A 12359-nucleotide genomic window follows, 5' to 3' on the forward strand; every position below is an offset into this window, starting at 1 on the left:
TAAGAAGCGTAGGTTGAGTCCCCCAAAAATGTTCGTCTGCTAAGCAAAGCAGCCTGATGAGCTGTGTAAGGAGGGAGCGCTCTATAAGACTTCTGCCTGTGACCAGGACTTTGGGCCAACAATTGCTAGTCTCCCTGCTGGGTTAGGGGACATCACCCAGGAAACCAAGATCTCCTGACCTGGAGTACTGTCGCCTGCTTGCCATGACCAGTTTGACCTGTGAGGAAGAGAAGAGCATGGGAGGGAGTGAGGTCCAGTGGGAAGTCCAGCACAAGGATTCCCCAAGCGAGGTGTGAGACTGCACCGATTGGGCCATTGCTCATGAGCAGTATCTGCTCTGTGATCCTTGTATGCCAGGAGAGAGCTGTCTTGTTCTGAGGCATACCAGAAGCACGGATTGGTAAGCTCCAGGCTGCACCCCTGCTGTGACCCTTTATACCGGAGGAGTTCACGGTGAACTGGAGACTGGACTTGACTGTAGACTGCCATAATCAGTGACCCCATATGCCAGGAGAGTGAGGGTGATCGCATAAAGTGAGCCTGCGCCTGGATCGTGAGTACCATGGCAACCCTGTAGTCCAAAAGGGGCTGCCAGTACCACTTTGGCCAAAGGTTTGAGTCGTCACCCGGACCAAAAGACTACTTCTCTGACCAGCGAGTCGAGTCTGCATTGTGTGACCTGTATCTGACAGATTCCCCAAGGTTTACCAAGATGCCACTGAAAACGTCTAATCCTCGCATGAGCTATGGTGTGGAGCCGAAGGATCACACCTGCACCCAGCCCCCACTGCGGCTCTGATCACTGGAATGAACTGTCAGTGCTGCGTGAAAAAAAGAGACTGTGAAACTGGGTACTGTCGCATTCACTGCAAGTTGCCCGACTTCACCGTACAAGATCCGGATATGTGAGCACCTGCGAAGAGGGCACTCTGCACCACTGCCATACTACTGGAGCGGGTAAGACTGAAACCGGGACTTTGGGGTCCTAGGTAGCTTGCTTCTAATGGTGATGCTGGACAATAGACACTTTTGACTAGTTCCTTAAGGGTCAAAGGTAAATCTCTTGAATACAGCATTATAGTTTGCATTCCCTGGATGCCGCCCCCAGTGAATGGGGAATAACCCCTAACATGTTACACAAAAGATGGTGGGACAGGGATTTTTTTCAGAAACACTAAAGCCTCAACCTCAAGGGGGATTGCAGTGCTGCTTCTGAATGTCTTATACTTTTGCATGGTTAGAGTTAGAAATAAAATTCGTTCTTTTTCTATATCGGCAAGTATTGGACTGGAATTTGATTTATTTGTTGTACTGTTTTCACTTTGAATTATGAGTCTTGTTCACTGACCTGTATCTACATTGCTTCTGAGAGAGCCGTTACTGCTGAACCACAACTACCACAGAGAGCCATGTGCAGATTGGGTACTTGGTCCATTTGCACAAGACTCGTACTAGGTCGATCATCCGGAATAAAAGGCCTCAATCACCACTGTTAACCCAGTAGCTCCTAAGTCCCCCTGAAAGGGATTCTGACAACTGTGACAGTAAATCCGTTCTAGCCTATTTAATTGGTCACAGGCTGCATTTCAAAATATATTACAGTTAAGACACCTGCTTCAGAGATCTTTGAGCGCCCAGCATTTTTTGAGATGATTATACTAGCAGTAAGATAGCTCTGGTGTGTAATACAGTTCTGGGAGAGCTCTGTGTTATCTGGTCACAGTTTTGACTCATAAAGTGGCTCATAGGAGTAATGTGCCTGCCGCCAAGCAAATTGTATAAAACTCAGATCACATATTTGTATTTTATGAGGATAGTTAATTGGGCTACAATTTTTGACACAGATCATTTTGGTGCTTCAGTTCATATGTTGCAATCCATCTAATATAGCAGTGATCTATTTACTGTCCTCTCAGAGCTGCATGCAAAATTTAAATCGTGGTTTAGATCCTTATTTTTTTCTCAATCTGTTGTTCTAAGATTACAAAGAAGTGTTCCTTCGGGAAGTAGTAGTCTTGTTAGTACAGACTATGCCAATCACTGTTACACTTCTATCCAGACTTTGTTTCTCTGACAACTCACTCTCAACATCTAATGTCTACAAGTATGGACGTTATGTGATTCCTACTCCTCATAACCCTTATTGTCTTATTTGACATTCCAAGCACATTGGTTACACACATGTATGATTTGTTGTCTGTGCAGAGGGCCCTTGTCTACTTTCTACCACACTAGGCATGAATGACCATGCCGAGAAAAGCATGTCACTGCCATTAGATCAGTGGCAGTATTATGATGGTTGCTCTCTGTACATGAACGTACACACAAAGTGTTTTGAAACTCTAAAACATGCATGGGTCGGAAGAACAGTGACTTTGCTTCAAACCCTACAGTTAGGCCTTAGGATGAATGGAAAATGGCCAGTGTTGCTCACATTGGTTCAACGCTGCAAGCCTCATCTTACTGCTCTCCTTTCCTTGTATTTGGCAAGATTCCTTGAAGTGGGAGAGCAGAAAAGTCAAACAAGGGAAGGAGTCCAACGGGAGAAGGAAGTGAAATTGTCAAGTTAGGGAGAACAGACGAGTAACAGTAAAAAAAAGAAATTAAAAATAAGTAAAATTGTGACCCACAAAAAATTGGTGCTCAAAATGTATCAGATACGAGACTGACATGGTTGTGCTATTAAGTAAACAAACACATGAAACATGAAAACGTGTTTTACAGGGGGTTCCCTCTGCTTATTTGGAAAATAAAAATAAAAAAACAATGAAAAAGAAAAGCAAATCATAATGCATTGAGATTCATGCAGTGGGGTGAGTGTGCCTAAGATAGGTAACATAGGGGTAATCGTGGTATTTGTAGCTTAATCCCTCCTGTCTGGACTGTTTGGCTTATATTTAGGAAAATGCATTCTGGGGTCTGGATGCACAGGTGTATGTAGATATATATATATATATATATATATATATATATATATACATATTTCTTTGAAATATATCTGGATTTTTGTACATTCCCACCATATATGTAACATCATTTTTATCTTCTGCACCACATCTCCAACACTGATTTGAGGTAGCTAGGTCGATGTGGTGTAGACTTTGAGTTGCAAGATAGTATCTTATCCTAATTTTGTATTCTGATTCTCTTTGTTTGAGATTCCCGAGGTATCTAGGTAAGCAGTGTTAGCATTACTCCCCTAATGTAGAATGGCGATTTATTTTCCCAATTCGGATATATATATATATATATATATATATATATATATATACACACACTAGCAGCCCGCCCCGGCGTTGCCCGGGGCAGAAGGGGCTGGGGGCAGCATCGCAGCAGGAGAGGCGCAGCAGAGCATCCGTTTTGTTGGTCCTGGCCGCTTCTGCCCACGCTTTGTTTCCCCCGACGTCCCGACTTTGAGGAAAATGCTTTTTGAGCACTCAGTGTTCATGGCCTCCGCCCGTCCCTTGATGCGCACCCGCGGCTGCTTCACTTACCTCATCCGCCGCTCCTCCCCGCGCTGCTGAGTTTACCGCTCCACTGCTCCCCCGCTTCTCGCTGCTCCTCACCGCATGTCCGCTCCTCCCCGCCTGTCCGCAGCTCCTCCCCGCGCTCATGTTGGCCGCTCTTCCTCTTGCTACTGGACGCCGCTCCTCCCCGCGCTCCCGATGTTATCACGCACGTCGCGGCCGCCGCTACTTCCAAGGGAATATTTTTTTTTATTTGTAAATTTTTTAAAGAACGGATATTTTTTATTTTTATATAGCCTATGTCCTTCTGCTTGCCCTGACGTTTTCAAAGATGTATAGGGTGTTTGGATTGGTGGTGTACTTTTCGAGTTTACCTGGCTCAAAGGACACATTTCTCTCTTTATAATAGTAGTGTGTGTATGTATGTGTATATATATATATATATATATATATATATATATATATATATATATATAATTAGAAAACTATATGCATATTTTCTCAGACTTTGGGGAAAAAAAAATTCATTCTTTAACCCTTTTGCTGCTGATGACGAGCTCAGCTCGTCATCACCCACGGGTGTCGAGTGCTGATGACGAGCTGAGCTCGTCATGAATAATGGGATTCAAGGATCTGCAGCGCAGGGCAAAAATCCCCGCAGCAGCCATGTGGTTAATGGGCTGTGTAAAATAGTATTTCAATATGTCTAGACATACTACCCCTGATACTCCCATTTCTAGTGGATTGATATTAGTTAATTTTGAAACCAGAGAACGTGTCAGTCTTTGAGGACCTCCATTAGGTCTAGGAGTGTAGTGGCAATCTCCGTAATAGGCTAATTTCATGTTGTATGCCCACAAACCATCACTTTTCTGGATGAAGGATGCAGAATTTTCAATCACAAGAGCAAATGAAATAGGGGAAAGGGGGCCCCATGTCTATTGCCTCCCTGTAGATAATTATTTTATAACCTTGACTTGAACTGTTGGGGAACAATAATTACTTAATATCCAACCTTTTATTTTAAGTCCTATCTTTATTTTATATAGGACCACTTCAAGGAATTGCCACCATATCAATAGCTTTTTCAGAACCCATCGTAATCAGGGAAGACCTGGTCCCCTTCAACTTTGTTATGCTAACAACCTGCACAATTCTTTAGATGTTTTCTGCCCCCTGTCACCCCTGTACAAAGCTGACCTGATCTACTTCTATTCTATTAATAGAAGTAGATCAGGTCTATTCAGGTGTCCCCTTGTAACACACCTAGATGCAGTATTTAGTTGGCTCCTTGAAAACTGAACCTCCGATTCATCGGGCCAAAAAAGTCCAGGACAAAAGAAGAGCTGCATTGTGAGAACAGAAAACCCTGCTGCATAAAGAGAAGGCTCAAAACCCTGCCAGCTGTAAGGACTCGACGATCACTGCTGCTGTGCCGCCCTGAAACCTACAAGGACTCCAACAACCCTGGAGCAACTCCAGCCTTCAAAAAATCGCTGAGAAGCTCCCTTTGAGTGAAGGTATCACTCCCTTGCATGACCAGATGACCATCAGTGGCCCTTTGTACTTTTATGAACAATAACAATTCCCAACAGGTTTCAATTTGAGGCAGTTAAGTAATGTATGCAGTCTGCTTTACATGAACAAGATACAAGGAGGCTTGTGTGGTTTAAAAGCTTGTTATTGACCAAATCAAAGGAGGGTGTTTCACATGGAAATACAGTTGAACAGCACTGTACAGAGGCAATCATGTGACAACCCGAGGGCACTTGGTGAGTGAAGAATATAAACAATTGGTGAAAAGTGAAGACGCAAGTGCTGAAAGTGAACAGCGTGAACGACGCAAAGTGACAAAGTAATACAGTGATGGCTCCGCAGGATTAAGTTACAATCACTTAAATCATGGAACAAACATTGTTACAGGAGCACAAAACGTAAAATGCGCCCAAGAATTGCGCTGTGATGTCGACGGCGTTTCGATCCCCGTGAGTCGGGACCGTCTTCAGGACAGGGTTGTTGATGTCAGGCAGTGTAGATCACGTAGTGTTGATCACGTGGGTCACTGGACGCCCATGCGAAGTCTGCAGTTACGGCGTCTGGGTATAATGTGCGCAGTCGTCGGCACGTCCGAATGGGCCGCGCCTGAATGAAGCAAGGCGGCCAGGGGCGCTGAGGGATCCGGAAGCGTAGAAGCGGGTCGATCCCGCTTCTACGCTTCCAGAGCCCTCAGCGCCCCTGGCCGCCTTGCTTCTTTCAGGCGCGGCCCATTCGGACCAGCCGACGACTGCGCACATGCCTGAATGAAGCAAGGCGGCCAGGGGCGCTGAGGGATCTGGAAGCGTAGAAGCGGGTCGATCCCGCTTCTACGCTTCCAGAGCCCTCAGCGCCCCTGGCCGCCTTGCTTCATTCAGGCGCGGCCCATTCGGACCAGCCGACGACTGCGCACATTATACCCAGACGCCATAACTGCAGACATCGCCTGGGTGTCCAGTGACCCACGTGATCAACACTACGTGATCTACACTGCCTGACATCGACAACCCTGTCCTGATGACGGTCCCGACTCACGGGGATCGAAACGCAGTCGACATCACAGCGCAATTCTTGGGCGCATTTTACGTTTTGTGCTCCTGTAACAATGTTTGTTCCATGATTTAAGTGATTGTAACTTAATCCTGCGGAGCCATCACTGTATTACTTTCTTGTCACTTCACGCTGTTCACTTACAGCACTTGCGTCTTCACTTTTCACCAATTGTTTATATTCTTCACTCACCAAGTGCCCTCGGGTTGTCACATGATTGCCTCTGTACAGTGCTGTTCAACTGTATTTCCATGTGAAACACCCTCCTTTGATTTGGTCAATAACAAGCTTTTAAACCACACAAGCCTCCTTGTATCTTGTTCATGTAAAGCAGACTGCATACATTACTTAACTGCCTCAAATTGAAACCTGTTGGGAATTGTTAATCTTCATACTTCACACCCATCCCAACGTGGTCTATGGGTTTACTCCTGTTGTTCTTACACACCTTTTGTACTTTTAAGCACTATGCTTACCTTAATAGACCTTGTGAATTTCCGGTTCTACTTGATAGACTTTTGTCGTTTTGGTGTTAAATAGTTTATTAAATATTATTCTATTTTTTGAGTCACCAGAAGGAGTGGTAGCCAGGCCAAAGACCAGGGAGCTCATCAGTGTGTAAAGGAAGGGGTATAGAGGTCAGTATCCTACATCACAGGTGCTCTAGTCTAGAGAATAGAGCCGGCCACCAAACAACCCTGTATATGTGCCTCCAAATGTGGGCTCAATCACAATAACTAATATCCTGAGCACGCAAAGTTCAAAAACAGAGTATTGTCCAATTCAAGGGTCGTATATCAGAGATGTGCTTCCAATGATATGGTTTACCTTATTTGGGAACGTGGGTCTTTAAGGCCTCTTCAATTTTTCACAGCTCTTTTGGCTTTATCAGCTCAAGGTTGCTGGCCGTCGCCCCTACAGTGAAATTAATTACAGCACTACCATTGCCCCCTTTCTAGAATGGTAGAGAAGGGGTAAAAACATTAGAGCAAAGTAATGCCTATATGACTTCTCTGGGATTAAGTGTAGTGTAAACCTTTGCATTCAATATTTTTTTTCCTTTTTAGAGTAGGGTTCAATCCTGTGTAAGTTATCATCTTTGGAACTGGTTCTTAGGAAGAATCAATATTAGAAATAAATGCATTCCTGGGGAATCCATATGCACGCTATGCCTCCTTGGAACCAGATACGCAAGAAACTCTGTGATTTCCATGACTTGCTATTCTTTTCCCAATGTACAGAGAAGCAGTGGCTCCTGGTTAATAAGCTGGGTTTCCCTCCCTTTTCTGGCCTGAGGCACTGTTATGCATTATTTCCAGTTATTTTTTGTTCGTGAACAGTGGGAACGTGTAGTACTGCTTTCTTCTGTTTTTTCCAACACTTTTAGGTACTGGCTCCTACCCAGAAGGTTAAGTCAAAGGAAAAGGCTCCTTCACTTTCCCTCTGTTACCATTACAATATCAGCCTCCTTCCTCATCATTTACTCTCAGCTTTCTACACCTTAATATGAAGATTTTTTTTTTTTACTGGAAGAGGAACTCGACTTGACTGTAATTGTGACTTATCTAATTTAACATGGGGGTACTATTTTAACTAGGAGGGTTTTGTGGTTGTGGGTTGCTATATTTTATTTCATACTTACCTGAAACAGTGAATAGTTTACATTTCCTGCCAGCTACATTAAAAGTTGCTTCAATTGAACACAGCAGCTTCTTCGTTCAATTGCAACCACATCGAGTGTATGTCGGATCCTTTTACTAGGTTAACAAAATACCGCAGTGGGCATTATGTTTTTAATTTTGGAAGCGCTTATACAGCTATTGAACATTTCGTCCTGTTGTATGTTTGTGTTCATTTAAAAGATGACCACATTAAATCAAGTGTTCTGTCTTTGCAGCTCCACACGAGTGAACTCAATGATGGCTATGACTGGGGTCGGTTGAATCTGCAGTCTGTGACCGAACAAAGCTCGCTGGATGATTTTCTTGCAACTGCAGAGCTGGCAGGAACAGAATTTGTTGCTGGTAAAAAAATGTTTCTACTTAAATCCAACTAAGGAAAAACAAGACCAGCAATGTCGGACCCTTCTTGTGAAAATACTAAGCAAGTGTTTCTAGTGTTTGAGGCTTTTTCTACTGAGCGGATAAAGACCTTCTAAAAAGAGTGTTTTAAGTTGTTTCTTTGGCTAATGCCAAGACTAATTAACACTGTTATTGCTTTTCATTTAAAATTCATGGTTTTGTACTTGTATCTTGCTTGTGGTAGACGCCTTCATGCTCAAAATAAATTTACAGCATATTAGGGCCATCTCGGCCACCCAGCCTGACCCATTGTTCTACCTCTGCAGTATTCAAGATTGTGCATGGTTTTGACTGGGCCCCACATACCTCACCACAAAATTTCAGGTCAAACCCTAATTTCTTTACCTCGTTGCATTGTCAACTCTATTTCCTGCATGAATTACACTTGAGTCCAGCATGCCTTACTGATTTATTCCAAGTTTACATATAAATTATTGTTTCGCCAATGGAAGGGAGCATAATGGAGCTGATTTTAGTGGGAAGAAATACTTCCAGTAGCTCTCTTCTGAGATGGAGTGTGATCCTCACTAAGTTAGATTCTTTAATCCATTGATACATTTTCTGATTGTTACTGGGTTTGTTTCTGGAGTTGCCGGAGGAGAGTGTTACCGGTGTGCTATTTAGAGGAATGGTTGAGAATGCTTGGCTCAAGGTTTTTCCACCCTAGTAAGTTTGGAGCTCCAATCTTGCAGGGGCTAGGTTTTTGATGCTGCTGAATATTCTGGAGATTAACTATTTTCTTTCCCAGGCATGTTTATGGTTTCATCATCACCGTCGTGTAGGTGCAGCCATGCAGGGGGACATTATTTTTTTACCAGAATGGGTGGTTGAATTTTCCCTAAAACATGAAGGGTGGTTTCATTGGTGCCAGGTGTGAGCTTGGAATACAAAAGACATTTCTATGACCCCCCCTGAAAAACGACTAAAACTTGCAATGTTTATCGCAGCTATGTTCCAGAAGGCATAACTTTAGTACGCACAGAGGGAAATATTGGTACTATGTTGCCGTATTTTTGGAGGACTGGAAACAAAATATCTGGGTGTTTTGTTTACACAAATCACTAATTTCATGATTCTTAGACATAGATTTGTATCGGTATCCATTGCTGAATTTAGAAGCGCATAGGCTTTGTTTCCAAACAGAGCGGGCAGGTACACATTGTGTGATTATAAGTTTGAATGTGGTTAGTTAATCTGCATCTGTCCTTCCCTGATAGAGGAATGTAAGTTTTCTGTACCACCTGAATCCCTCTTGTGCATGAGATTTGAGGTACTGCAGATGCAGTTTCTATTTTATTTGTGCATATATTTGTAGATTGCGTATTTGTGATTGCAATTGGTGACTGCTACATAAATGAATTTTATTTCTTGTGGATTCAAAGCTTGGTATGCTAGGGGTGAATTATTATTTGTTTTAGATCCGATTTCTGTTTTATAATTTACGTACTGTTCTTGTTAGACATGGATATGTTTTTTATTAACTATTTGATAAATTATTACATTACTTCATACCAGGCTGCATTTGGTTTCTTGGCAGCATGTGATTTGATGGAGAATTTAAGTGATACATACCGTATCAGCTTTAGGGTGCATTTTGCCATTACAGATGGGTGAATCTGGAACAAAGCTTTCTCATCTAACTATAAATTGAGACTTTCATTTCGCCTACTTTTTAATACAGCCCCTCCTTACTTTAGAAATCATTGCAGGCCCAGTACCACGTAAGTAGCTTTTTTTCTACATCCTTAATTATTCTGTAGTATGTATCAAGCTTCTTTGATAGAATGCTGAATTTTCTCATCTGCAACTACTGGACTGCATTCCCTGTTGTCTTTTCTTAATAGACGTGTCTCTTATTTCATGCTGTCCAATTCTGTCTAAAGCAGACCATTTTGAGTCCCTTGTATATAATCAATCAATCAGGGGTTTGTAAAGCGCACTACTCACCTGTTAGGTTCTCAAGGCGGGGGGCGGGGGGGGTTGCAACTCTGTTGTGGTCATTTAAAGAACAATGTCTTTGCTGAATTGTCGAGCATAGTCGGAGGTGAAGGGGGAGACCGTTCCAGGTCTTGGCGGCGATGTAGGAGAACAACTTTCCACCCGCTCTGTTCCTGTAGAAGCGTGGGATGGTGGCTAGGGCGAGGTTGGCTGAGTAGAGGTTTCTTTTTGGGGGTGTGGAAGGAGAGGCGGTTGTTGAAGTATTGGGGTCCGATGTTGTCGAAGGCCTTGTAGGCGTGTGTAAGCAGATTTAAGGTTATTCTTCTTTCGACAGGGAGCCAGGGGTGGTCGCGAATGTGTTGGGTGATGTGGTTGTGCCACGGGATATCTATTATTAGTCTGGCTGCGGCATTCTGGATGGTCTGGAGAATTCGGAGGAGTTTTTTGTTGATTCCAGCGTAAGGGCTTTGCCGTAGTAGAGTCTGCTCGTGATGAGGGCGTGAGTGACCATTTTCCTGGAGTCCGGGGTATCCATTTGTATGTTTTGTGACAGTGTTGATCTGGCGATTCATAGTGAGCAATGAGTCCAGTATGATACCGAGGTTACGTGCATTGTCTGTCAGGGTCGGTGGGCTTCCGAGGGTAGGGGACCACCAGCTGTCGTCCCATGCAAAGGGGGTGGAGCAGAGGATGAGGACCACTGTTTCTCTGAGATGAGTTTCAGGCAGCTGCTCTTTATCCAGGTCGCGACAGCTGTCATCCCTTCTTGGAAGTTGTGCCTGGTAACGTTGGGTTCCTTGGTGAGGGAGAGAATCAGTTGGGTGTCATCGGCATAGGAGTCTATGTTGAGCCTATGGTTTCAAGGGGGGCCATCTAGACGTTGAAGAGGGTGGGGCTGAGGGAGGATCCTTGGGGTACTCCGTATCTGGTCTCTGTCGTTTCTGAGAGGAAGGATGAGAGTCTTAGTCTCTGTGTTCTTCCCAGGAGGAAAGATCGTATCCAGTCTAGGGCCTTTCCTTAGATGGCAGCGTCGTGGAGTCTGGTGGTTAGTGTGCTGTGGGAGGCGGTGCAGATGCCTGCTGATAGGTCCAGGAGGGTGAGAGCGGCAGTTTGGCCTGTTTGAGGAGGGCATGGCTGTCGTCTCTGGCGGCGAGGATGGTGGTCTCGGTGCTGTGGTTGCTGCGGAATCTGGATTGGGAATTGTCTAGGATTTTGTTTGCTTCAATGAAGTATGCTAGCTCGGTGTTGACTGCCTTTTCAATTACCTTTGCTGAGAAAGGAAGCAGCGAGATGGGCCTAAAGTTTGTGAGGTCCGTCGAGTCTGCGGAGGAGTTCTTTATAATCTGCTTGTTGTAAATATATAATTTACCGTCTTAATTTCTATGCAGGTAAGTACTTAATCAATAAAAACTCAATCGGAAAGAAAGAAACAGAGTCCGTGGTGTTAGAGTTCTTAGGGGTTTTATTCCTTAAAAAGGAATCGTTCCGGAACTGGATATCAGGTTCCTGGCACCACAAAGGGTCCAGGAAGGGATAGAGCAAAGTTTTATTGACAATACATAGCTTATATACTTAATTTACACCATAGAAACCAATATAGGAGGCGTAACAGCTGAGAGAAGACAAGATAACAGCATCCACGTGTTACTAGTACGTAATCAGTAGGCGCGGACTAGGCGTGAACTAGAGGTGTGTACTAGAAACGTCACAGGTAGGTGTCACAAGGGGGTGGCACTAAACAGAAATGTTGCAATGTCAGCAGAAATCGGAAGCTTGGATGCGCGCGCAGCTGTATGACGTGTGATTGACGTGAAACTGGAGGGTGCAGGGGGCTTGACATTTACACTTATTTATTTATTTATAAATTTGTAAAGCGCCTGGTGACCCGGAGGCATCCCCGCGCTGTAGAAACTGACGGAAGGAGGCAGAAGTCTGGCATGTCAGATCAACTCGTACTTCTATCATATCTGATATCTGATGTTTGGGAACCATATTATCTGAACGGAAAAGGTCTCTGGGGCAGAAGCTATTCTATACTGACTGTGAGTGCGTGTATAAGCGCCTGAATGTCTGCATGAGAAGCGTGGGGGCATGGGCCTTCCAGGGGAGCATGGTAACAGAGGCTATGAATTACTTGCATGGAGACAGGCCGGCCCTTTGGCTCTGCAGCTGGGGAATGTTTACTTAAACTAGTAGGCAGGAATGTATTTTCGAGGAGCGGAACAGATAATTTGAAGGTTGTAGTCAGTCTTGGCAGGCAGCAGGCTGAGCTAAGCGCGGTGGGCCGCGC

At 44.2% G+C, this 12359-nt stretch overlaps 1 protein-coding gene across 1 annotated transcript in view; it reads left to right on the top strand.

Moving 5' to 3' along the window:
* LSG1 (large 60S subunit nuclear export GTPase 1) overlaps window positions 1-12359 on the top strand; it is a 126170-nt gene that overhangs the window by 2293 nt on the left and 111518 nt on the right. Inside the window, exon 2 of the mRNA XM_086944287.1 lies at window positions 7948-8074. Coding sequence (XP_086800413.1) covers window positions 7948-8074 — 127 coding nt within the window. The remainder of the gene's footprint in view (window positions 1-7947; window positions 8075-12359) is intronic.

Source organism: Lissotriton vulgaris, chromosome 11 (assembly GCF_964263255.1).
Source record: "Lissotriton vulgaris chromosome 11, aLisVul1.2, whole genome shotgun sequence".
NCBI lineage: Eukaryota > Metazoa > Chordata > Amphibia > Caudata > Salamandridae > Lissotriton > Lissotriton vulgaris.